The 25914-nt window shown below is 38.7% G+C and overlaps 2 protein-coding genes and 1 non-coding gene across 3 annotated transcripts; all 3 read right to left on the reverse strand.

Moving 5' to 3' along the window:
• Window positions 1-7469: 7469 nt before the first annotated feature.
• mrpl28 (mitochondrial ribosomal protein L28) lies at window positions 7470-11190 on the reverse strand. The gene is made up of 6 exons (XM_041808004.1): window positions 11072-11190; window positions 10080-10385; window positions 8463-8615; window positions 8246-8380; window positions 8061-8147; window positions 7470-7921 (listed from the first exon to the last, which is right to left on the reverse strand). Exons 2-6 carry the CDS (start codon window positions 10362-10364, stop codon window positions 7826-7828), a joined length of 756 nt encoding a protein of 251 aa, XP_041663938.1. The 5' UTR covers window positions 10365-10385; window positions 11072-11190; the 3' UTR covers window positions 7470-7825.
• Window positions 11191-12476: 1286 nt separating this feature from the next.
• On the reverse strand, window positions 12477-12563 carry trnastop-uca. The gene has a single exon. It is a non-coding gene; the product is annotated as a tRNA-Sec (tRNA).
• A 2961-nt stretch (window positions 12564-15524) lies between these two features.
• LOC121527200 (zinc transporter 1) lies at window positions 15525-24627 on the reverse strand. Its single transcript, XM_041814036.1, has 6 exons — window positions 24591-24627; window positions 21383-22048; window positions 17240-17535; window positions 16427-16663; window positions 16085-16272; window positions 15525-15837 (listed from the first exon to the last, which is right to left on the reverse strand). The coding sequence occupies exons 2-6, from the start codon at window positions 22038-22040 to the stop codon at window positions 15525-15527; spliced, it is 1692 nt and encodes a 563-aa protein (XP_041669970.1). The 5' UTR covers window positions 22041-22048; window positions 24591-24627.
• Window positions 24628-25914: the final 1287 nt, after the last annotated feature.

Here is a 25914-nt window from a genome sequence, read left to right on the forward strand (position 1 = left end):
TTCAAACAGGCTACTCTTCACTTTTCATTTTATTTGTTTAAAGATGATGTTTGAATACAACTTCAGACATAAAACTGCCACTGTATGAAGTCTTAACCAATCAGTTCAGGCAATTTTACTCTACCCAGACTCTGGTGTTGGTGCTAGTCAATATGGTTGTAGACTAAAAAAAGACTAAAAACGAAGGATATTTTTTTCTCTATTTGTAAGCGCACTCTACAGTTTTAGTTAGTTTTCGTTTTTTCAGAAATTCTTTGTTTTGATTTAGTTTCAGTTAACTAAAATGATTTTTGAATTTTAGTTTTAGTAATTTAGTTAGTTTTAGTTAACTATAATAACCTTGGATGTGACAGACAAAACGTTTATCCAGTCACCCTCCAAGTTTTTTTTCCAAAGGCTCTGCCCTTTCCCAAATGCTGTATATCGAAGGTTTTCCAGTTGGATGTGTGAAACAAATCCATCTGGTGTGTCAGGTTACTTTGCATAAACATTCTCTAAAAAGACTGCAAGTGGTGACAAGAGCAATTAAAATGTATTCAACTCAAGTTAACAAGTTACATGAAGTTAAGTTGGATAAACTTCACCACTTGAAGTTATGTTTAAGTAGGTCCACAGTTCTCTTTGGTTGTTTAAGTTTCATGGAGGTGGATTTATTACCTTTGTAAGACCCAGACCTGGTGGTATCAAGGTAAACAGTTTAGTCATAAAAATGCTGGAGTGTTCCTTTGAAGCGAAGTTTATGATCTCAATAAAACGATGTTTACAAGTGCAGCAGCTCCTCTAAAACGGAATGTGTTCACCATGAGATCAGTAATTTTGTTCGAAAACATCATGGTCACGGTTATGGAAAGGATCATTCCCATAACACTGCTCATTAGGAAGCTGCAGACACGGGCATTAAAATGGTCAAATGGATGCCAACTGTCAGAGCACATGCCCCTTAAACATGTCATTTCACATGATTTTATTCGTTTATTCAGTGAGTGTGGACAACTTTAGACTCAAGCATCACGCCTGGAGCAACTCTCACAAAAGCTCAAAGAAACTTTATTATTTGATCAATCTTAAACTTGATTTTAGTCATGATATCAGGTTATCAAAGGTTTTTATTTCAGTGTAGTAAATGCTTGTATAAGACAACACCTTGAGTCCTGGTTGTGTGGAAGTGTCTGTTGGTTGTTTGGGGGCTCTGGGGAATAAATGAGTCATGACATGTGATGGAAATGTGGTTATGGTGATGATATGGAAAAATGTAATCATAGAACTTGAATGATTTTTTAACTTTCACTGTAGTTCCTGTGATGAAGTCATCGAGAACTTCAACAGTGGGGCTTTCACCAGAGTCATGCCCACTCTATCATCATGTGTGCTTAGGCACTTACTGATATAACTCACACACGCACAGTTAGGGAAATAAATATTGTACAGTACATGAAAATAACCCCCATTTGAAAGGCGGGGAGGTTGTGGAGAATGATAATAACAATATAAAGCCATGATTTGCAAAACATTAAAACCAAAGACAAAATATCAACTACTGAAGTTGAGAATTTGGATTCTTTTGGATTCTTATTCATTATACACTTATTATCAATTTTGTGTCAGCAACATGTTATAAAAAAGTTAGGACAGTGGCAACAAGAAGCTGGAAAAGTCGTGACATGTTTAAAAAAAAAAAAATCTGTGAAGAAAGATGATGGAAAATAGTGGTTGACAGTGCTGTGGAAAAAGTACACACCCCTTCCTGATTGCTTGTGTTTTCAACTTAAAAGTTCATGATTATCAAACAAATTTTAGACAAAGATATAGAAAAAAAGCAGTCTTTAAATGATTACTTCAGGGAAAATAGGCATCCAAAAACTACCTAGCCCTATGTGAAAAAGTAATTGACCCCCTTGTTAACTCATGAATTAACTGTGATTATCTACATTTTCTGAAAAGCTGAGTCCAATGTTATTATCCATACCCTGGCCTGAATATTGCCAGACCTGTTGAATCAAGAAATCACTTAAATAGAACCTGTCTGACAACGTGATCTAAAGAAATTCAAGAACAGATGAGAAACAAAGTCACTGACATCTATCAGTCTAGAAAGGGTTACAGGGTCATTTCTAAGGCTTTGGGACTCCAGAAAATCATGGCGAGAGCCATTATCCACAATTGGAGAAAAATTTAAACAGTGGTTAACCATAGGGGTGGCCGGCTTACCAAAATTGCTCCAAGTGCACATCAACAACTCATCCAGGAGGTCACTCACCCAGAAGATCTAAAGATTTGCAGGCCTCACTTGAATCAGTTAAGGTCAGAGTTCATGATTCAGCAATAAGAAAGAGACTGGGCAAAAATGGCATCAGTGAGAGAGTTCCAAGGCCAAAACAACTGCTGACTAAGAAGACCAAAAAGACCAAAGCCTCACTTCACATTTGCCAAAAAACCTCTTGATGATCCCCGAGATATTTGGGGAAATATTCTCTGGACTGATGAGACAAAAGATGAACTTTTTGAAGGCATGAGTCCTGTTACATCTGGTGTAAAAATAACACAGCATTTTATAAAAAGAGCATCATACCAACAGTCGAACATGGTGGTGGCAGTGTGATGGTTTGGGGCTGCTTTGCTACTTCAGGACCTGGACAAGTTTCCGTAATGGATTTTCTCTGCCAGAAAATCCTGTAGGAGAACATCTGGCCATCAGTTCGTGACCTCAGTCTCAAGTGCACCTTGGTTATGTAGCAGAAATATGATCTGAAACACACCAGCAAGTCCACCTCTGAATGGCTTTAAAAACAAAAACAAAGGTTTTGTAGCGGCCCAGTAAGAGTCCCTACTTAAATCCAAATAAGATGTTGTGGAATTACCTTAAATAAGCCATTCAAGCTTTAAAATCCTTCAATGCGGCTGAATTCAAACAATTCTTTAAAGAAAAATGGCCCAAAATTCCTCCACAGTGATGTGAAAGACTTACTGCTGGTGATCACAAATGCTTTCTTGCATTTGTTGTAGAGAAAAATATTATTTTCAGTTGGTTATGTCCTGTAGTTAAACAGTGTTGTTGCTTTGTTGACTAAAAAGAGATCCTACAAAATGCTTTTCTTCCTCAGCTCTGATTGTTTTTGATCTAAATGAAGAGGCGGCTCATATTGCGCTTTGCCTCAGTTCTCCCGATTACTACAACCACCCCTGATTAAAAGATCACTAACACAAGAGTCACCAACCTTTCCATAACTCCAAGTGCCTGCTTTAAACCAACACTGACATTTTTACTGGTACATTAAATGTGTATTTAGTTAGTGGAAGGGGAAGGATATCAACACTCTACCAGTCAATCCCCACTGTGCTGTCTTTGGTTTCGAATGACATCACCTACTCACAGTGTCAGCACCCTTTACAAGAGTATTTGCATTGATTGTGTTTCAGGCTTTACAAACTCCATATTTAGCCACCTGTCCTGATTTGACTCTCAGTTTGTGTCAGTCAGAGTTAGTTTTGTTGATAGGAATTATTTGCTAATTGTGGGCACTTTATGAAAGGGTAATTCCACGCTGAGACTTTGTCTATATAAGGGCCTGAATGTTTACAGGTGCCTTGCATGGTTATTTTCTCTTCTGTTGCTAGGTTACACACCCACGGGACTCCCCAGCCTGCTCTGAAAGGGAGCTTCAACCACAAAGTTACCCATATGTAACTGACATTGATCACATCAGCAAGTGTAGAAAGAGAAACTAGGTGATAAACGGCTATTTTTTGTGTGTTTACATAAATCCCCCTTTTTTTCAACCCTCAATTAACTCGAGTACACCAGCCAGACCTCTGCTGTGTTAAAGCTGTTTATGAGATGTGTGGTCTGTTACGACACTGTTTGAGAAATTACAGAATTTACCCAGATTAAAGAGCTGAACTACAGTTTTTATTTAGACTTGATCAACTATTTAAGTATTGTTAAGTACCTATCTCTGCGCTACATTTTTTAAAGTTTTTTTTTTCTCAAACATTTTTCAGTCTTAGTAATAACAGTAAATATAAAAAAATGAAGTTAATGTGTCACTGAAAAAGTCACTGCTTACGAAATAATGTAGAACAAGCATGTAGGACATGAAAGTATGTTTGTCATCTACATTTCCAGTATAGTCCTCTTAAAGCCTTGAGTCATTTAGAAAATAAAATGAACTGCTGTTGTGTTTCAGAGTGAAACTCTGTAGATGCTGAGTCCAACGTTTGAAATCCCATGGTAGAAAAAAGAGAACTTCAATATACGGTATATTAGTTGAGTAAGTTTTTACACAACAAAGCTCTACACTTACTGGCCACTTTATTGGGTACACCTGCTCATTAACACATACTATATGGACAAAAGCTACACATACCAATTACTGAATTCAGGTGTTTTGATCACACCTACTGCCACAGGTGTATAAAATCAAACACCTAGCCATGCAGTCTTCATTTGCAAACATTTGTGGTACAAACTGGGGACAGCTCAGTGACTTTAAGTGTGATACTGCAATGGATGCCACTTCTGCAGTAAGACTGTGGAACTTCATCCCTGCTGGATATTCCACCATCAACTTTGATATTGTTAGAAAGTGCAAGCTTGTTTGGTGGAGGAAGGATAATGCTATGGGGCTGTTTGAGGAAGGCCCTATATCACTGTGCCCCAGGGCACAAAGCAAGGACTAAAAGACATGGCAATAGCAAGCCAGGCTTCTTGTCCAACATCAGTGCCTGACCTCATAAATGCTCTACAGAATAAATGGGCACAAACTCCCACAGAAACACTCCAAAAACTTGTGGAAAGCCTTCCAAGAAGAGTGGAGGCTGTTATAGCTGCAAAAGGAGGACCAACAATGCTCAAGTATGTGTATTTGAATACAATGTCATTGCAGTCATGCGTCTGAATACTTAAACGTATAGTAGTGTGTATCTAATCAGCCAATCACATGGCATTAACCAAACCATTTCAGCATGGTCAAGATGATCTGCTTAAGTTCAAACCAAGCGTGAGAATGAAAGAAACAGAAAGTGTCTGTCTTCCCCAGTCTGAACTTCAGCAGATCGTCTTGGCCATATCTCCATGTGCAAATGAAGTGGTTGCTGCCCAGTGATTTGCTGATTAGATATTTGCATTATTGGCAGTTGAACCTTATAAAGTAATGGGTGAGTGCAGGAGTTAAATAGACAAGAATGGAAAATGAAACATCTATCAGTGCCAGAAATCCGTTAAACATAGGCAGACCTTATTCTGTAACTGCTGACACATTTCAGCAGTCACAGAATACTCTTTTCTATTTTTTCATTTGATAATGATTTAGTAGTTTCACTTCATCAGGCTCCATATAGCTCAGCAGGTTTTGTCAGATTTACAACCTTACTCTCTATGTTTATGTTCTACAAATAAACCATTTTCACATATATGTGGGGTAAAGCTGTTTGACACAGAAAAGCAATGCTGTCAAACGTTAGATAGTACTTATAACAGCTCACTTCAGTGTTAGAAGTCAGTCAAAGCAACTGAGACAGATTGCACAAGGCAGCTTCAGAGCACTTTAGCTCCACCTAGTGGAGATCAGAAGCATTAGCAAAAGGAAGTGTTTCCTTTCACCAACAAAATACAACACTAAAAATTCTCTGTCACAGGCTATATTTAGGTAAAGCAAACAAATACCAAGTATGATGTAAATCTCATGAGAATAGACTACATGATACTGTGCACTATTATTTGATTGCTACTAATAATGCGTTGGCATTTTGAGACAAATTTAAGGCTGATGTAACAGACTAAAAATGATATATTTGAGACTTTTTCTGATTATGTTGGGTTGTTTGATGCATATTCCTGTATTTTATCTCTATCTATAACAAATACGTGTTCATGCCAAAATACCAACAGATATGTAATTTTACTTGTAAGACAACTGTGGCATTAATTCAGTTGAAAGATGTGGTAGCATTGACATGAAACACTCCTTTGGCCAAAGCTTAAAAAACCCACGTCTTTCAGGATTTATCAGGTTGTTTAAGCACTTTGCTAAGACACTTGATTTTCAAATAATTTTGTTTCTATTAATATCAATACTAATACTATAGGTCTGCTATTGCTGACTGTCCAGCAGATGCAGAAATATTGTTGCTTGTATTTAATCTGTAGATTCATACAGTCTCACATATGGCACTGTCGACACTATCCACACCGTAAAATAAACTTTCTGCTGCTGAGGTTTCTGCTACTTTAAGCAATATTTCCATTTCTTCATCTATACTGTTTTATGAATGTCTCATCGATTGATCACTGCTGAAAGTTGGACGACTTCGCAATGACCTAAATTTTGATGCGTGGATTTGGTTCCCATGAATAAAAGAATCCAACATTTATTTTTGGTGTCTTACAGGTGACTAAAGCTAGAGGATTCTTGTTTGGGAAATATATCTTCCTGGATTCTTTTTTCAGTCTTGGTGTGACTCTAAGCTGTCATTTCTTTTGAGTCAGCAGAAGCTCACTCTGAAAGGGCTTAAGTTGGGAGGTTTGCAAGCTCAAGTCCCTGTCAAAACAAGCTTGGAGAGGTCCAAGTCCACTTCCAGACTACTGCCAAGGTCCTCTTGAGGGCACTAAACCCTTAAAGGGGGCATATTATGCAAAAATCACTTTTTCAGGCTTTTCTAACAAAAATATGTGTCCCTGGCTTGTCCACAATCCCCTCAAGCACCAGAACACCCCCCCCCCCCTCAGAAAATGTGTGCTGAAACAAGCCTTTTAGGGATTTCCCCCTAATGATGTCATGTGGGGAGATAGTACCGCCCCCAGGTTCAGTTCGGTTGGCCCTCCCCACTTTAAAAATTTTGCCCTCCATTAAGCCACATCCACTTCCTGAGAGGGGCAGAGTCAGACAGCTCATTAACATTTAAAGCTACAGACACAGAAACAGCTCACTCTGAGCAGGGCAGAAACCTAGGGTTTTTCTAGACATGCAAAAATCCAATACTGGAGTGTTTTCTTCAGCAACAGACTTCACAGGCATGTTTTGGGGACCTCTGAGAACAATATAAGCTTGTCTTAAAAGAGTAAAATATGTCCCCTTTAACTTCTCAGGCAACACTCCTTTGAGGGCAACAGCCCCTCACTGTGAAGTCTCTCCATTAATGCACATCCATAGGATCCTGTTTGTGCATGCATTTCAACCTACGTGCGTATAGCATGATTTAAAAAAAGAGTCTAAAAATGTATTTTCCCCTTAAGGGATGGACAAATTATATCTTGTTCTTCTGGTATCTTCTTTATTTTAGATTTATGCAAGTTAAACACAAGCAATAAGGGTTTTGGTGAGCTTCGTCGGAGGAAATAGACTGAACTGTTTCTTTTACATCCAACTAACTCAAGAAAGCAAACTATCAACAAAACCATGCAGTAATTTAGCAAATTAAACAACAAAAAACAAGTTTAGTACATAATGGGGAAAAGAGGAGCAGAGACAAAGTTTAAGAAATAAAGATACATTTAATTTATTTTATATTCTGTACAAGATCCTGATGTCACAGCTGGTCGTGGAGTATCTACACACCTCCTTAAGTTTCTCTAATGTTTGATGTATGGATCTTAAATTCTGGGGAAATAAATAAGCTCCTCTTCAACAGAACCTCTTCATTTGTCATCACTTCCAACCCTGTGTTGTTCCCCAATGGAAATATGATTCAAACGGCAGAAAATTCTCCCAGGTGTTCAACCAAACTGAAAATGTGACCCACACCAAATTGTGGATAAGTCTGACAGTTCAACCTACTCATTTTTCAGTCTGAAAGGTTTCCTCTGGTCCTGCAGAAACACTTCAGATCTTCAGTTCTTCTCTATGAGGTGTGGTTCTGAGAGTTTCTGGATTTTCAGCTCCTCCACCAATTTATCCACACAGGCTTTGAAGAGAGGCTCTGGCTCCTTATGGAGAAAAACAAAAATAGGGTCAACACCCACAAGACTGTCCATCAGACTGAATCTGATGTCATCGTTTTAAAGCAAATCTACTTTCACGGGGACCTTTGATTTAGTTGGATTAAGGTAGTAAACACTTTCTTACCTTGTGCTCGAGCTGCCTCTGTTTCTCCACAGCTTCCTCCAGACTCAGACCCACCCACTCAGCCTCCTCCTCTGGGATCTCAAACTGCTGCTCACAATGACAAACAAAATCCAAATGTTTTAATATTTAAACCTTCAGTTTTAGAGCTCATATCAAGCTTAGCTGTTACAGAATATCCCGCCTACCTTGTATTTGTTATAAACCTCTTCTCTCTTCACAGGGTCATCAGGGTAAAGCTCTTTGTCTCTGCGTGCCAGACGCAGCAGCATCGCCCTCTTCAGGTTCATCCCCAGCTTTGAGTTCAGGTCTTCCTTTGATGTCTGACAAGAGTAAGAACAAGTTAGTCTAACAACAGTCAAATAAATTATATTACAGTTAATCCCATCCCATATATCACATTACTTTGAGGATATAAAAGTCGAATCCATAGGCAGCATCGATGAGGTCCAGAGTGCGTCCTGTGACGGTGATGGTGAACGTGTGGTTGAGGATCTCACTATACAACTCCCTCTTGAACAGCTGCGGCTTCCAGGTTTTTCTCAGACGAGTCGACAACTATGGAAAGAAAACATTTAGAACAACAAGCTCTAAGATGCACAGTGTGTGACACCATGCTGTCTGTGTGGGCAGTGAATAAACTGCATTCTATTTTAAGGGCACTGCTGAAACCTTGTAATGTTAGGAAGGTTTGAATGAATGTTCAAAAACTCCAGATTTAACAGATACAGGATAGAAAAATAAAGGCTTTACTTCTGGTGTGAAAATAAATAAATTATTGATTTTAAAACTTTGTTCGTTTTTGTGGCTGCTCATCTTCAACTACCATAATGACCAAAAACTGTCCTCTCTATAACATTATCATCTTGCTAATGTTTACTCAGAATATAAGCACTGATGCTGACAAAAGGTTGGATAATACTCTCACTTTTGATAAAGTATTTTGTTACAATGGATTAGTAATAAGAGCCCTTCTGTTAAAGGATAAAGTCGTATTAGAACTGGTTCCCTTCAAATATGTCACAAGTGCAAAGAAAGTTTTGCAAATCTCAGAGCCCTATTTGAATTACATTGGAATTAATCCCTCTGCCGTTATTTTAAAAGGAGTTTCTTAAGCATGGATCGATCTTTTTTAAGTGTAAAATGGATAATTGCCTGTAGCTTTCTGTTGAACTCTACCTATCTGAGCTGTCTGTTTGTTTATTTACATTTGTTTGTCATTGTTTATACTTGTTGGTTTATGGCATTATTGCCTCTATATGTGTTTGTTGTTTGCTGCAGTAAATTAAGAAAGTGTATTGAAATAAAAAAACTGACATCAAATTTCAAATCAAATAACATCATGTGATAACACATCCTATAAGATAAATGTGCAACACCGACTTTATGCCACAACTTTTTCTTTTATCCACAACTGTAAAAAAATGCTTCCATGACTCACATTTAGGTCTGAGAACCAATGACTTAATAATTGTCATTTATTCAAGCAAAAAATTAAAGTATAATGGTGAAAAAAAAGTTGGGATACAATGGATAAAGTATTCTATCCATTATAGACATACAAAAATCTTCATTCAGAGGTAGAATTTGCTTTTAATTCACTTTCCAATATATATAACAGGCCCACTCATATTATGCCCATGAAGCAAAAAACAAAAAACAAACAAAAAAACCAAAAAAACATTTTGTCAAACTGTAGCTCAAGTTTGTATACTGTAATATTGTTGGACCTGGTAGTTACAGTAACAACAAAGAAAATGTTTTAAAGATGTTTACGGGGTAGAAATATGGCCCTTAGCCTTTTGAGTTGAAACATCCCAAAGGTTTAATAAAATTCAAACTATATATATCTTCTCTACTGAAGAACATACAGCATGGAAGAAAATGTTAAGAGGGTGGTCATGGTGAAATAAATGTCTGTCAGCGTATAAACCTGGAGGAGCTTTGTTATTTTTATATTGTGTGGTATTGTGTTAACAAACTGATAAAACTAAAAGTAAACCAATCTTCAGAAAGACTCACTTTATCATTGTTGGCGTATATGAAGCCTGATATCCAGCCCTCTCCTCCCCACAGACCGTCCTGTGAAGGTGGGGGGTAGAAGATGGGGATCGGGACATCCTGCACCCGTTCCTTCTGCCCAGTCTTTGGGTTAGCTCGATACTGGACTCCCAGAGGCCTCCAGTGGACAGGGGTGGGTTCTTTCTGCTCAAGGGACTTGAGGTAGTGTTTGGGGAGGCGAGCGTAGATGCCCTGCTTCAGTTTCAGAGCATCCCAGATTTTGGGTGGGTATTTATGAAGAGGCATGATGCACTTTTATACGTCGACCTGGAGAAGGGAATGAGGAAGAATTCACCATGAAACAGGAGACATCGAAACATAGAAACAATAAAACTCAACTCTAGACCAACTTAAACCATCATTTAACGTTTCCTGAAAGTGAAGAAGCAATAACAATTTGCATGAAAATGTTTTATTAAATGCAGGAAATGTTTAAATTGTCTAAGAGCTGAAGATTAAAACCCTTTCATAAACTTATTTTTTTATTTTTAAAAGGGCTTTTGTCTTTGATAGAGTAAATATTTTCTAGATAGTGATTCGGGTAGACTGAAACACTAGAAACAGCTGAAACTGGCCACCTAAACATCTTCAGTTAAACCTTCAGTCACTCATTTATTAGAAAGTGTAGAAACAGTGAATGATTGACATTTTATTTGATAGAAAACTGAATTTACTACTTCTCTGCAATCTAGCTTTGTCCGCTAATAGCTTTTGATTAATAAAACAATAAGTGTTGGTGCAAAGATTTGTTAAAAAGCAAATCTACTCAGTAACAACTGCACATTCAATTTCGATATATCAATTTACAGACACAAGTTGCATCCATAACGTTACATGTTAGCAGCATGCTAAAAGGCATAGGCAAAAAAACGGTTTATATATTATTTTATGGGATGAAATAAGACTCTTCCAGTTTAATTCACACTTGAGAAAACGTAGAAAGCCTCTCTTACCCGGAAATAAGAGGAAAAAAAAAGACCACTAACAAAAAATGTTCAGTTTTTAATACTTGGTAGCCGAAATCGAACAGGCAAGGACATCATGCATCTTCTACAGCTCAGGCTCATTTCCGTTTGTAACATCCCGCCCCCGCCTACCAGAAGGAGTAGCATGATTGGCTGACAAAAAAGCTTCAGCGGTGATTGGCTTTGTCCAGCTGTCAGTCAATAATTATCCCTGCCAAGGCGGATGTCGTTTCATGCTACGTTGTATTTTGTCTTTAGTTGCACATTATCGATTTCATTGATATATTTCACTCATTTTAATCTTTAATAGCAGATAAAAATAAAAATCCCTTTTAATAAAAGAGATATTACCATGTTAATGCCATTTGCGGCGTACTTACTCTGTTAAGTTTAAGGTTGTTTCAGTTAACATTTTGCTTATTTACATTTGGTAAAGTTTTAATTTTGGTTCCTATTTTCTCAGTGTGTCTTAGTTTAAGTCTTTATATTAAATGCCTTTTAGTTAAAGTCATTTCAGTTATTTTCTTTGTGGTTCTAGTCGACAAAATCTGTAAAACATTTAAGTTCAGTTTTGGTCGATGAAAAGTCCTTACATTTTTGCCATTAGTTTTAGCCAAGATATTTATTTTGTTTGAGCAAATGTAAGCAGCCAAACTGTATAGTATTATGAAAGTAAAACACTCAAATCAATGTGCTATCAATTCTTTAATTGATTTAAAACACAGTGATAAAACCACTGATATTTTTATATACACTGTGGAAATATCATTATTTAAATTGTCTAACATTAACACCTTAGTCACCTTAACTAAAACTAGAAAAACGTATTGTCAGAGTTTTATCTAAAGATCTATTTTAAGCTAGTTTAAGGCTCCTGGTCCTTGTAAAAAAATCTCGACAGACATTTTAGTCATAGTTTAAGTCGACAAAATTAACAGTAAGTTACAATTAAAGAAAAAACAAAACCTGTGAGGGGTGTAAATGTTTTTTTAACGGAGCATTTAATGAAAAATCAAAGATGATACACTGTAAACCTAAACACTGTCAAAATTGCTAAAAAAGAAGATGGCTGGATTAAACGTCGAATAAACAGGACCGTTTAATTTCGGAATTTTATTGTGAAATGCAAGAATAAAGCGTGACAGGAAGTAGCATCGTCCAAGCTCAGGAGACCGTAGGTTGGAAAAAAATACGAATAAATACAGCTTGTAAAATGATGAGGGGAAGTATTATAATTTTTCACCGTGAATGTCAGCCTTAGTTAAAATTTCAAACTGCGAAATTGTTTAACGACGTAACATATAAGTGGCTATTGTGGTTTCCGCATGTTGTCCATAATGGGAATAATGAACCGCTACTACATTCTTAAACGAGTCAAGGTTCACAATTTTTCCGCCCGAAAGGTGGAATTGAACCACTCTGCCGCTAAGCAGCTACAGGTTTGAAGCCTGCACCCCGGACCACCGAGGCTCATCCGGGCAATTTTCACTGGCAACACCAGCGGTTTATAAAAGCTGGTATGACAGAGCGTACTCTCAGTCATGGTGACATCGTTTTAGGTTGATGTTATTTTGCATTTATCGGAAAAAGCTCGTGTAAATGAAGTACAATCACATACTCGACACATCGGTACTTAAATATTCTTTGAAAAGTTCCAAAAAGGATAAAATAGTCTGGTCCTTGTTGTTTATGCAAAGAAGAAGCATTGTGATTGGCTGTCTGAAAATCTAAAGGTGGAGCCACATCACGTCATAGCAGGTCAGTGACACTAAATGTTTATGATTACAATAAAACACAAATATGATGACATATGAATGCAGGAAAGGCACTGCTCATACTGATAACAACTGCATGCCATTTATGGGTGTCAGTTACTGTCGACACTGAACCTGCACCAGTATTGCCAGTTAGGCCGGTGTTTTTCTGCTTTGACACGGATAAATGTCTACATGAAAAGATAATGGCTTTGAGTGATGTGATTTTCTGTCATTGTCTTACATTTTTTGCTCCTATGTGCACAACTTAATTTAACTCTGGGCCCAGCCATTTCTGTGGGTGGGCTGGACTAATGAAAGCCATTTTTGTATAGTCAAAAAAAAATTTATGGATAAAGGCATTTGGTCACATCTGCTAATTATTGAAATCAGGTGTTTCAATCAGATCTATTGCCACTCGTGAATAAAATCTTAGCCATGTAGTCTCCATTTGCGCACATTTGTGATACAAAGTAGGTCATTCTGAAGAGCTCAGTGACTTTAAGAGCGTTACTGAGGTGGATGCTACCTTTGCAATAAGAGTTTGGGGAATTTCCTCCCCACTGGATATTCCACAGTCAGCTGTAATGATATTATTACAAAGTGGAAGTGTTAAGGAATAACAGCAACTTAACGATGAAGCTGAAAGCCGTGAAAAATCACAGTGGGGTCAATGACTGCTAAGGTGCATGATGACTAAAAGTTGCCGACACTCTGCTGGTTCCATAGCTGAGTTCTGAATTACACTGGCATTGATGTAACTGTGCATCGGGAGCTTCATGGACATGGCCAAGCAGCTGCATGCAAGCCTCACATCACCAAGTCCAATGCCATTTGTTGGATAGAGTGGTGTAAAGCACACTGACACTAGACTGTGGAGCAGTGGAAAAGTGTTCTGTGGAGTGATGAATCACACTTCTCTGTTTGGCAGTCAGATGGAAAGGTCTCAGACTGGGGGATGCCGGGAGAATGTTACCACTGACTACCAACTGTGAAGTTTGTTGGAGGATGGATATGGTATGGGGCTGTTTTTCAGGGTTGGGGCTAGGACCATTACAGAATGAATGGTCACAAATTCCCTTAATCTTATAGTTGCTTCCATCAGACCACAGTTTCAGCCGGATAGTATACAAGACTAAGAGACTAAAACACTCATTTGTTGCAGCTGTCATTGGCTTCTCAAATGACTTCTTGTGTGCTAGTGTTATTTCTTAGAAGTTGTTTTTTGTATTTATTGCCTGTTGGGCCTCTAATAGTTTGTTCTTGAGTCTTTTATTTATGGTTGGTCAAATGGATGCATATGCAAAACAATTGCCCTTCAAAGGGATGATAAGGACAACCTTGAACAACAATGAGATGACTCATCTCAAGGGTTGAACCATCGGTCAGATTTACTAATGTAGGTCATAATAAATGGACAAAAGCAACCCCTCACAACACATTCTTCTTATGAAACTGTTGCTACTAACTAGATGTTGTATTCTTTTTCAGTGGATCAAAGAGAAACCCCCAACAATAACACAGGGGTACAGAGAGCTATACAAAGTTATATCAATGGAAAGCCTCTCTGCTAAATTGAAGGGGAACGACACATTTTTTCAAAATCTGGCAACCTGTTTCAGTTCACTTACTATTTAAAATTACAGATTTACTGAGGAGGGGCAGATTAACTTTTGGTTGGAATCCCAGCTCCTAAAAGTTATCATGTAAAGGGAAAGAATGACTCGACCTGACTGAAATGACTATTTCTCGCTCCTATTTTCCATTTTAATTTATTAATTTATTTATTTTGTGCTTATTCTATGAATCCTATTACCATTTTTTCTTTAAGAAAAATTATGAAAAAGTGGTATATTACAATACCGCAGATTTATTTTTTTCAGCGTGGGTGTGTTACACTACTTCTGATAACCACATGTTATGTGATGTTGCATGGCTGAGTCTTGATCTTGGTGCTGTCTTGTCCTAATGTCATTGTTAAGTTTTACACTTGTTCTGTATTTGTTATCTTTTGTGATTGTCAGGTTTTGTATTAGTCATGTTTTTCATATTATTCATGTTTTGTATTTGTTCTGTGCTGTTTGGTTGTCTTCTGCTGCTGTCAATGTTTCTGAAAATTAATAGAATTTACAAAAAAAAAAAGAAAAGAAAGAAATGGACCAAAGCATATGAACAAAAATATTGATTGTCCATCAAATTTTTCTTGAGACTAGTGCTTCACATAAATATCGTCCTTTCCTTTACTTGGCACTACTGTGTTTGTTAAGCACTTTATTAATGACTCGTTAATCAAATACTCATATGCTCAAAAGATATTCCTTAATAAACCATGAAATATTCATGCCTCCTCTGATAAACACATTTTATTTCATAGTCAAATGAAACTGCAAACTTTGGTATTCTTTGTTTTATTTCAGTACAAACATGGCAAAGAATATAAAGGTTCCCGGCACAAGTGGAGTTACATAATATTAAAAAAAAATTTGCTAGCATTTTTGCTGCATAAAACTTTTTGGGAGAGCACCATGTTAACATCATAAAAACTATCAGAACATTTTCATACTATAAATAGTACAGCCAGTGTTTTTATTAATCTTGAAGTTCCCATCATCCACTTTGTTTAGCTTCAAAGCCTGTGTCTTGAAATCATCACAATCAGCGGTAATACTTTGGTTAAGGCTGACAGTTCAGAGGAATGTATTCTCAATAATGAGTGTCTGAGGATCTTCTTTTGTTTCTCCAGCTGGTGTCAGCATGCTCCTGCTCTCCTCCTCTAGAGGGGAGCAGCACATGTTTCCAGCGCAGGCCTTTCCACAGGCGAGGCTGCAGGCCAGCAGGAGTGGAGGCAAGGTGGGGTCCTCTCTGTGGATGACTGGGGAGGGGTCACTCTCACCACCTGCTGAGGAGCCAGAACAGGAGACAAACTCTGGCTGAACAGTGCAGCAGCTCACGCCTACACTCTGCAGCACCTTTGTGACGCCCGACAGCACATCAGCACACCTGGATGTTGGTGGAAGGATTCCTCATTAATTTCAAACGTTAGCTTTGACACATTCTCTCACACTTTCATTCAAACTTTTTTTGATCAAGAGTCAAATGTTGGTGCATTCATTTATATACTGCATACTTTATTATTAGACATGTCAACATGGATGCTAAAACTGATGCCACATCTTCCAGCCAATCAGAGAACTTCCAGAGACCATAAACAGGCTGAATCAGCAGATTCTACATGTTATCACCTCACCTGTGTAATGGAAACCCGGCGTGACAGTGCACATGCACCGAGGCCACCGTCAGAGATCCAGTTAACTGCCAAACATGGAGGTCATGCACAGCCTGCACCCCAGGGACTCCTGCAATCCTCCTCCCAAGATCAGACACACAAATGTGTGGAGGTGTGGACTGTAGCAGCAGCAGTCCGTACCTGTGCACCTGCAGAAATTTAGGGGGAGCAGTCAGAGGAGATTTATATTCAAACATCACAATTTGTCACTTTTATTAAACTTCTTAAGTGACTGTCAGCATACTGCGTGAAACAGAGCCTCTCATTATGACATGCTCTTTAAATGACCGGCTAGTGTCTGACCTGTGGAGTAGCCGTGGCTATCAGTGTAATCACAGCCAACATTGATAGGCCAGGATCCAGGTAAGCCAGGATGCCACAGGCTCTGGAGCTGTGCAGACAATGTGGCTCGATCAGCAGCGTCACCAGGCTGTTGATCAGAGCCAGGAGGGGGGTACAAAGACCCTGAACAACGAAGATGGACGGCAAGAGACAGACGCCGCTGGAAGGTGCAGGTGTGTTAATGTGGGTTGAGGATTTGCAGACTTGGGAGGTTTTTGATGCATTTTGACTGGCGTTGGCCTCTAAAAGACAGAAAAACATCACATTTTGTTCAATAATTTTGACTTTAATGTGAATTTAAAACTCCATTCTCCGAGGACAGAGAAAGTTCACATAACCTTGTGGATAGGGTTGAAATGAAATCAGAATCAAAGTATTAACAGGGGAATATTTTTCATGAGGGCTTGAAAAATGTATGGGTTTGCTGATATTTCAATAAGATCATTTTGAAGTAGATTTACATTTTGCATCAACATTTAGCCATTAACAGATTATTTGACTCATACCTTGCAGCACTATCTGTGACACATGTTGCAAAGGTTTGCAGCTGTTTATGCAAGAATTCATACCTTGATAAAGCAGTTTTTAAGACAAAGCTTTCTTGTCATATCATTGCAAAATATGTGCACAATTTGGATTAATTCATCACATTGACGTCTTTGTTTACATATTAATATCAAATGTAGAAAGAAGAATCTCTGTGCTGATGTTTTTCAGGTATCACTTTTGTTTAATGGACGATGATGAGAAAGGTGAAAGTCCAAGGATCTAATCTTTCTTACCATGATGTCCCATGTTTTCTTCAGAGATCTCTGCACCATCGTCTGTGTGACTCAAACCTGTGCCACAGGTCACATCTTCACAGTTCCTGCTGTCCTGAGGATCCTGGACTCCTGAGTGTGGCTGTGGGGTTTGACAGTCTGTGTCGGGGACACTGGAGGAGGTTCCCGGGTTACTGAGGACAAGTGCCCCATTGTGAAGAGAGTCGTCCACGGCAGACTGAATTTGGCAAACGTCATTCAGGACTCTCTCTGGATCAGCCCAGCCTTCTGCTTCCCCTTTAGCCGAGACTGTGGGAGACAAAGAGGAGAATGTAAAACAAACATGGACATGGTTTGATGTTTCTGACAGCTGAATACACAACTGGCAGCTACTTCAAAGTGAAACTGTGAGAGTTATATCACTCAGAGTGATAATAATTCCCCTATAATGCTAGATTGTTATGACAGAATGCAGCATTTGTCATGAACTTTCACACAATTCAGTTTAAAAGAGAAAGGGAATAATAGTATGATTCAAAAAGAATCACAACATCCACATATATTTTGGTTTGAGTTTTCAGCTGTTCATAAAAAAGCTAAAAATAACATGAATGCTTTTATTTGACCAACAGAAGCAGAAGGGACTATCAGGAGATAAAGTGAGTATATCTACTGAGTTATTTTTACTGTTTGAATCCACTCGTGAGTGGTAGGTGCAGGACAAAGTGCTACAAAACATTAATGAGTGATATTCCTAACTTTTAGACGAAAGCTTCATGAGATTTTATTCTTAAATAAATAAACATTATCTGCACTTGCACAGGACAACATCAGCATAAACCAAAAGTTCCTCATAAGAGCTTTAAGTATAGTACAGGGGTAGGGAACCTGAAAGAGCCATTTTACCTTCCCCTCCTTCCAAGAGTCTTCCTCAAACTGCAAAACATTTAACCTTACAGTAGCCTCATAATAGACACCAAATAGATAAAGGACACAAGGCTCATCGTGAATTGATTCAGCAGAAGGGGAAGCGGATAAGTGCTGATGTGAATTCTGGGAGAAAAAAACTTCAAAGTGATTCATAAAAGGGAAATATAATAGGATTACAGTTATTATTTGACAATGTATTAATAGAATACCAAGAAAAATTGAGAGGCGTGAGGGGTGGCTAGACTTGGGAGTGCATTGTAACATGTCTGGGACGTTATTTTTTGCTTGGAGAAAAAAGAACTGGACCAGCCAAGCTGGGACCAGTTGGGATGTCAGGTCAAAAGGGTAAAAGGAATGAGGAGCAAGTTAGGAGTGTTTGTCTCCTCTTCTGTCTGGTTTTTGTGATCTTTTTAGTCATTAAAAGTTTTTGTCATTTGAAACTAGTATTCACTGTGGATGAGACTATTCCTTCACTTTTCTGGCAGTCTATTCTTTGAAACCTCCTTAAATCGGTTTTCTCTCCTCTCATAGATCTTTGATGCTCCACTTTCATCATCATAGTATTCAGCTGTCCCACCTGTAGTGTGAATGCACAAGCATAAATGTCTTAGAATTTGTAGTTTTAGAGGGAGTGCCTCAACAGGCAGATTCTCTTAGAGGGCCCTCAGAACTGTTTGGCCCCAAAACACCTTAGAATATGAATCGTTTGCTCTGTTTTCCCATCAAGTGTACAGTACCTATAAAACGTATTCACCTCTTTAATGATTTTATAGATTAATCACAGTCAGCATAATTAGGCTTTTTTTTTTTTTACCAAAAATTACAAAGATAATCTTTAATGCCAAAGTGAAAAAATGTTTCTACAAGTAATGATAATTAAATAAAAATCTGTAATGTAAAATAAGTAACTGCATAAATGGTCAACCCCTTCAAGTCAGTATTTAGATGCACCTTTGGCTGCAATCACAGCATTGAGTCTGTGTGGATAAGTCTCAATCAGGCGTACACATCTGGGCGGTACAATGTAACTCCATTCTTCTTTGCAAAACTGCTAAAGCTCTGTCAGATTGTTGGGGTTGGACAGCCTTTTTTCAAGTCCGGCCACAAATTCTCTCTAAGATTGAGGTCTGGGCTTTAAATGAATACTTCAACATTTTGGCAAATTGGCCCATTGCCATAATTCCTATAGTCTTAGTAATAGGTTCGTTACCTTCAGTTGTCGGTGCAAGCTGTTTCTAGATTGGTGCTGCCGAGTTCGGACCTGCTGTACCAACTCAATGTAAGCAGACGGTATTTCGGCTTTCCCTCATTAAACTCATCAAATACACAATCAAACAACTCCAAAACACTCTCGTGGACAAGTTGTGACCTGCACATTCACACTATGAAATAATAACGTATACTTATGCAACACTATGACACATGAAGCAAATACTCTTAACTATTTCTTGAGTAAAGCACTGGGCGGAGTGACACAGTGCAGCAGCCATGTCTGGAGTGTAGTTCCGGCTTTGCATTAAGCTTTAAAACATCTCTGTCTCGTAATGTTCCATGATTATTTCATAGCGTGGTGAATGTACAGATCACGATTTGTCCACGAGAGCGTTTTGGAGTTGTTGGATTGTGTATTTGATGAGTTTGATGAGGGAAAGCTGTAATACCGTCTGCTTACATTGAGTTGGCACAGCAGGTCCGAACTCAGCAGCGCCGATCTAGAAACAGCTTACACCGACAACTGAAGGTAACAAACCTATTACTAAGACTATAGGAATTATGGCAATGGGCCAATTTGCCAAAATGTTGACGTATCCCTTTAACTTGGCTGCTCCAGAACATTCACCCTGTTGTCTTTAAACCATTTCTGTGCATCTTTTTTGTATGCTTCAGGTCATTGTCTTGCTGGAAAACAAATCTTCCCCAAGCTGTAGTTCTTTTGCAGACTGAATAAGATTGTCCCCCAGGATTTCCCTATATTTTACCCTCAACCCTTACAAGCTTTCCAGGGCTGGCTATTGAGAAGCATCCACACAGCATGATGCTGCCACTGCAGTGCTTCACAGTGTGGATGGTGTGTTTGTGGTGATGTGCAGTGTTTGGTGTCTGCCAAACATAGCTTCTTGTCTGATGTCCAAAAAGCCCCATTATGGTCTCATTAGACCAAAGAACTTTCTTCCTCTTGACCTAATGAACTCTTGATCTTGAATGGACATGTACCATATGCCTTCCATTTCTTGATAATGGATTTAACTGAATTCCTGGGGATGTTCAGTGCCTTGGAATTCTTTTGTATCCATCCCCTGACTTATACTTTTCAATAAGTTTTTTCTGTGAGTTGCTTGGAGTATTCTTTTGTTTTCATGGTGAAATGGTAGCCAGGAATACTGATTAATAAGGGACTGGACCTTCCAGACACAGGTGTCTTTATTCTACTATCATTTTAGACACATTCAGTGCACTCAGGCTATTCAAATTCCACTAATTGCGAGACTACTAGCACCAATTAGCTAGACCTCTGTTGAATTAGGTCAGTCACTTAAAAGATGATGATTATTTATGCAGTCATTGATTTTACCTGACATATTTTGTTTAATTGACATTTATTTGTAGAAATCTGTTTTCATTTTGACATTAAATTGTTTTTTGTCAAAAAGCCAAATTATAGTGACCATGATTGATGTACAAAATCAATATTTGTTTATTTGGTAAGGACAGTGCACAAACATATCCACAATACACATGCATGCCGGAATGAATGATACAAGGAGAAAATATCCAAGAGGATGAATAAGTTTTGTAGGCACTGTATCAGTATGACACATTCATCAGTCCTGTTAAGCTGTAAATGTGCAAAGTCTTGAGAAAGTTGTATCAGTGAATGTCTTTGAAAACTTGTACATTCTACACTGTTATGCATCTATTTTGATGATGGATCCATGTTTTTCTTGTTTATAAATACATTGTCTCTTTCCATTATATTTAACCATGTCCTCATTTCTTTCTCTGCATTTAAACTGCGCCTTGATGCAGACGACACAGCGGCATACTTAACTGTCTCTTCTTAGAGTTTAAAAAGGATATAAATCAGCACCAACTCCATATTGATTATTCTAAGTTTCATTGGAAAACAAGAAATAAATTTGCTTTAGAAAACTGAGATTTCCACTTAGCTAGGAGAAAAAACTTCATCTCCACTGGATTTGGAATTACATAGCTTTAAGCATGTTACCTTTGTGGTCCACTTCGAGGTGAGGTTCAGTTTCCATCTTCCTGTTCACTGCAGCTTGTTCCTCCTGCATCTGATCCCAGTTCAGCCATAGCAGCAGCACCTTATAGAGCAGACTGACAGCCCCAACCAACACAGGCAGCAGGGGGTGCTGTACTGGGTGTGGATCTAGGGAAAAACTTATAATTTCAGTGATGCAAGAAAGACACAGAGAGGTCAGGACTAGAGCTGAGATGAAAGCTCCCACAGCCTGAGTCCTACTGCTGGTAAACGACAGACCACAGTTCACAGCTGGAGAAGGCGCTTTAGAGGCTGCTTCAGTGGGAGGGTGATGTACAGGAGGCTGATCATGGGTGAGTAACCCATCAGTGGAGGTGTGGAGGCCAGGCAGTGCTTTGATGGTCGACTCTGCAGTCTGGGGGGAAGGAGGTGCAGCTGAGGACGGGGTAGGGTGTGCAGGAGGTGCAGGGGATTCCACAGATGAGAGAGGTTTTCTCAGGCTTGCAGGTTTAGAAAGAGGGAAAGCCATGTGCACAAGGATGAAGAGTGTGTGAAATCCATCCACCAGGACAATGAGACACTCGCAAAACTGATGGATGACGACCTGGCACACTAGCAGCAGGATGGCTACTCCCAGCATGCACCAGTTTAGCACTCTCATACCTGCAACTGAAAGAATAAAACACAAACTACAGCACAACCGAACACAACACATTCTTCCAACAAGTGAAACAGCGCATGCTTTGCATCAAGATAATAAAATTGTTTTCTTAAGCTGTATATGTTTGAACTGCCTGACTTGGTGACATTTCTTGTCATAGAGAACTCAGGGTATTGAGTGCAGACCATAAAAGTAACGTGTTTCAACACTGATCATGGGCTTAATATTTATAACTTCATATGAAGATTTGTGTTGTTAAATTATTGCAGTACAGGACCTTTTTTTCTGATAAGCAGCGATGGATTGGCCATCTGGAATTTAGACAAATGCCAAAAAGGCTACCAAACTATGTACCATTTGGGCCAATTAGAATGACTCCTCATTCCTCTTATGAAAAAAAGAAATAAATGGAGATCCTAATAATTTTGTAAACTGTTATTATTGATAAAGTAAAAAAAATGAGACCCAACTTGTTTTAATACAAATAAATGGCAGCACTTGATTGGATACAAGATTTCCAAACCTTTCAACCATACGTCTAAGACAAGGTTTAGGTGTGCATCCCAAATGTTTAGGTTTAGGGTATGGCACTCAGGCAGGGGAAATATTTGAGATGATCCAAGTTCAAGGGTTAGGTTTAGGCAAGAAGCTTCCCAATGATGAACATCTGTCTCAAAAGCCACACATGGAGCAGAAACCCCTAGACCCTGTAACGGTAACTTCCACTTCTGGATTAATTACCATCTTTGTCTTTTCTTATTGCAACTTCCTCAACATGAGACATTCGTTCCACTGCTCACTGCAATCTGTGCAACGGCCTGGGTGAGGAGGGTCATTGTTTCATTTCTAACCCAGCCCTGCCCTGACCCTAACCCCTAACCCCTAACCCTAACCCTAACTCTAAAATGACTTGAAAAATGATTCAGGAGGGACTCGCTTTAATTTAGTGGAACCAACAAAGAAATAATCTGGGAATTATCAAGCAACTTGTATAGAAAATTATCATCTTATTTCTTAGAAATTACTTGGTAAAATCCCACCTAATTACCAGAGATTTGCCACAATATTATGAAGGTTAGGGTGAAGGGTAGAGGGTTAGGAAACCTCATCTCCCATCGACTTCCTCACAATGCCCGATGACACTGTTGTTGAGGAGGACTATGGTTAGGGGTCAGGGTAAGGGCAAAATACATAATTACCAGAGGATATCCACTATATTACAAGGCATTACTTAAAAATTACTACATCATTTCTAGGTAAATTATTCCTTAATATTATTATATTTACGAATTATTGCTTGGATGAAATAGGGTAACCCTAACCAGGGTAATCAGGTAATTACACCTTATTCTTGAGAAATTAGTAGATAATTACAATTATTGCTATAGAATTACTAGATAACTAGGCTTTCTAAAATAAAGTACATAGTAATAGTTTCATCCATCCTCTGCTTCAAGGACGCTACCTTGTGTGGAAAGGTCAAAAAGTTAAATGGCTGGACTGAAATCACTAGGCAATGCCCAAAAGGAGAAGCAGCAAAAAATAAGGTTAAAGAAGATTGTCATGTTGGCTTGGGTGAGAAAAGTGTGTAAATAGCAGACTTTTTGGAGACATATCATCATTGAGGCCCCCAGGGTATCTGAGGAGGCTGTTAGAAAGACATTTTCCTGCAAAGGTTTTCCACAGGTGAGCTATCATGCAGAGAATCAGCAATTTTTAGCAGTGTACCTAACATTTTCCAAAAAGACAACATGCATAATGCTTGAGAAGCTGATCTTTTTGGTTTAAAAAGAAAAGACTGTCCTACCGGACTGAGTGTTCTCTATGATTGCATTAAATCATACCATATTGATAATATTTCATATGATTTATGGGTTCATTCTTGGCTTTTTTTCTGTCTAAATAGTTTGGTCGATGCTAGTTTTGACACATACCAGGGGTGACCATCAAACACTACTCTTTTCATTAACATCAACACTGCAGAGCAGAAAGAACAATTTTAGGGTTCAGTGTCTTGCTCAAAGACACTTGCGAGATGACCAAGTCTACCACTGATCCAGAGTGTCTCTGATTACATCAGTCATTAATCACTTTCCAAACTGATATCAAAAGTTATGAACAGATTAATTTTGAAACTATACATTAGGATAAATACTAAATTAAGTATCAATATTTTAAGTTATTAAAGTTTGGCCCACCTTGCAGAGCAGCAGCAACACAGTAATGAAAAAATGACTGCATGCATGTATTACAGCATATCTAACTGTGAAGAGGGAAAGCATGTATAAAAGGAAAAATAGTGAAATATATTCTGATGCAAATATTTTTATTGGGTAAAAGAATTTATGCATGACCTTTTCTTGTGATAAGTTCTCAACTTTCCTGTTGTGTTTTCATTTTAAAAAACAAAGATCCGGTCACCTTTTTGCACATAAAAGTTACAAATAAAACAGCACACATGTAGCTCAATACAACTGTTCACAAAAGCAAAACCAAGAAACCAAAATTCAAGAGAAATGATGCAAAAGTTTCAGTTCAGAATGGAATTACCCCAGAGAAAAGCGGACGCCCCTCGGCCAGCGGTCAGGACAAGCTGTCTTCTCTGATGTGATCAGTGCAGTGAGATCAAAAAAATGTCATTCATGGTGTCTTCCCATCTCCCCCTCTCTCTGTCCCCCCTCACTCCTCCTCTGCTCTAATCGCAGTCATGTGAGCTGGGAAGGGGGCGAGTGGGTGGTATCGTCCTCTCCTCAGCTATCCCTGTTTGCATTCCCTCCTCAGCTGGTTGGTGGGAGAGGATCACACAGAGCCCACCCACCCCTCACAATCTGAACAGTTCGGGTGAAGCTAATTTGCACTAATTAAATCCCCATTGTGTTGTCAGGATTACAGATACCAGATCTGCTGTTACATAACCTGATCAGTCAGAGAACTAATAAACTGAAAACCCAGTCACTATGTTTCTGCACAGTTTTAGCCGCTGCTGATTTAAGTTTGTGCAGAATTTATTCAGAGCTTTGAAACAGAGGAACAGCTTTCCTTTAAATGTGGATTCAACACAGTTAATCAGAATATACCTTAAGAAAAGCAGGAAGGAGAGCAAATGTTGGCTGTGACACAGCCAACATTTGCTCTCCATTAAGTTTTTTGCTCTCCATTAAGTTTTCTATTGAAAACTTACTGCTACTGCACTACTACCACTGCTCACTGCAAGTATCTGCTCCCACGGTTTGCAGATGATACTCAGCTCGTCCTATCATTCCCACCAGATGGCACAACTATTTTGGCCTTGGTGATATTTCCAAATGGATGAAGGAGCGCCACCTTCGGCTCAACCTGTCCAAGACTGAGTTTACTGTCATCCCAGCCAGTCCCTCCTTACAACCACAGAAAAAAATCCAGCTTGGATCAAGTGAACTAATACCCACTAAAGCTGGGCAAACACTGCAATCTGAAGTCAAATGTGTAACAGTTGAAGTGGACTGTCAGCCCACACTGTGTGACTGAATCGTCTACAAAGTATGACCACTGAGCGTGATTTATGTCACGCTGTATGGTCTGATGGTTGGCTCACACTGTACTAGTGAAGCTGGGACGGACTGTAACAAATGTCAGTAAAGTTTCCTTTGACAAATCTCGCAGATGAAGGCTGACCTTTAAGATTCATATGCTTTGAAAATAACTCTTCTCATATGCATATTTGCACTAATTAATCTACTCGCCCTACTCATCTATTCAATGTACCAAAACACTGAAAGTAATTGATCTATTCACTGAAACTCAAATGCTGTAGGCATCAGCTATCAGCTATCATAAATGATCTTTTCTACCTTGTAAATCTGTTCACATCCTCACGTTTTATACTCTGATCATG

This window comes from Cheilinus undulatus, linkage group 2, assembly GCF_018320785.1.
Source record: "Cheilinus undulatus linkage group 2, ASM1832078v1, whole genome shotgun sequence".
In the NCBI taxonomy this organism is placed as follows: Eukaryota; Metazoa; Chordata; class Actinopteri; order Labriformes; family Labridae; genus Cheilinus; species Cheilinus undulatus.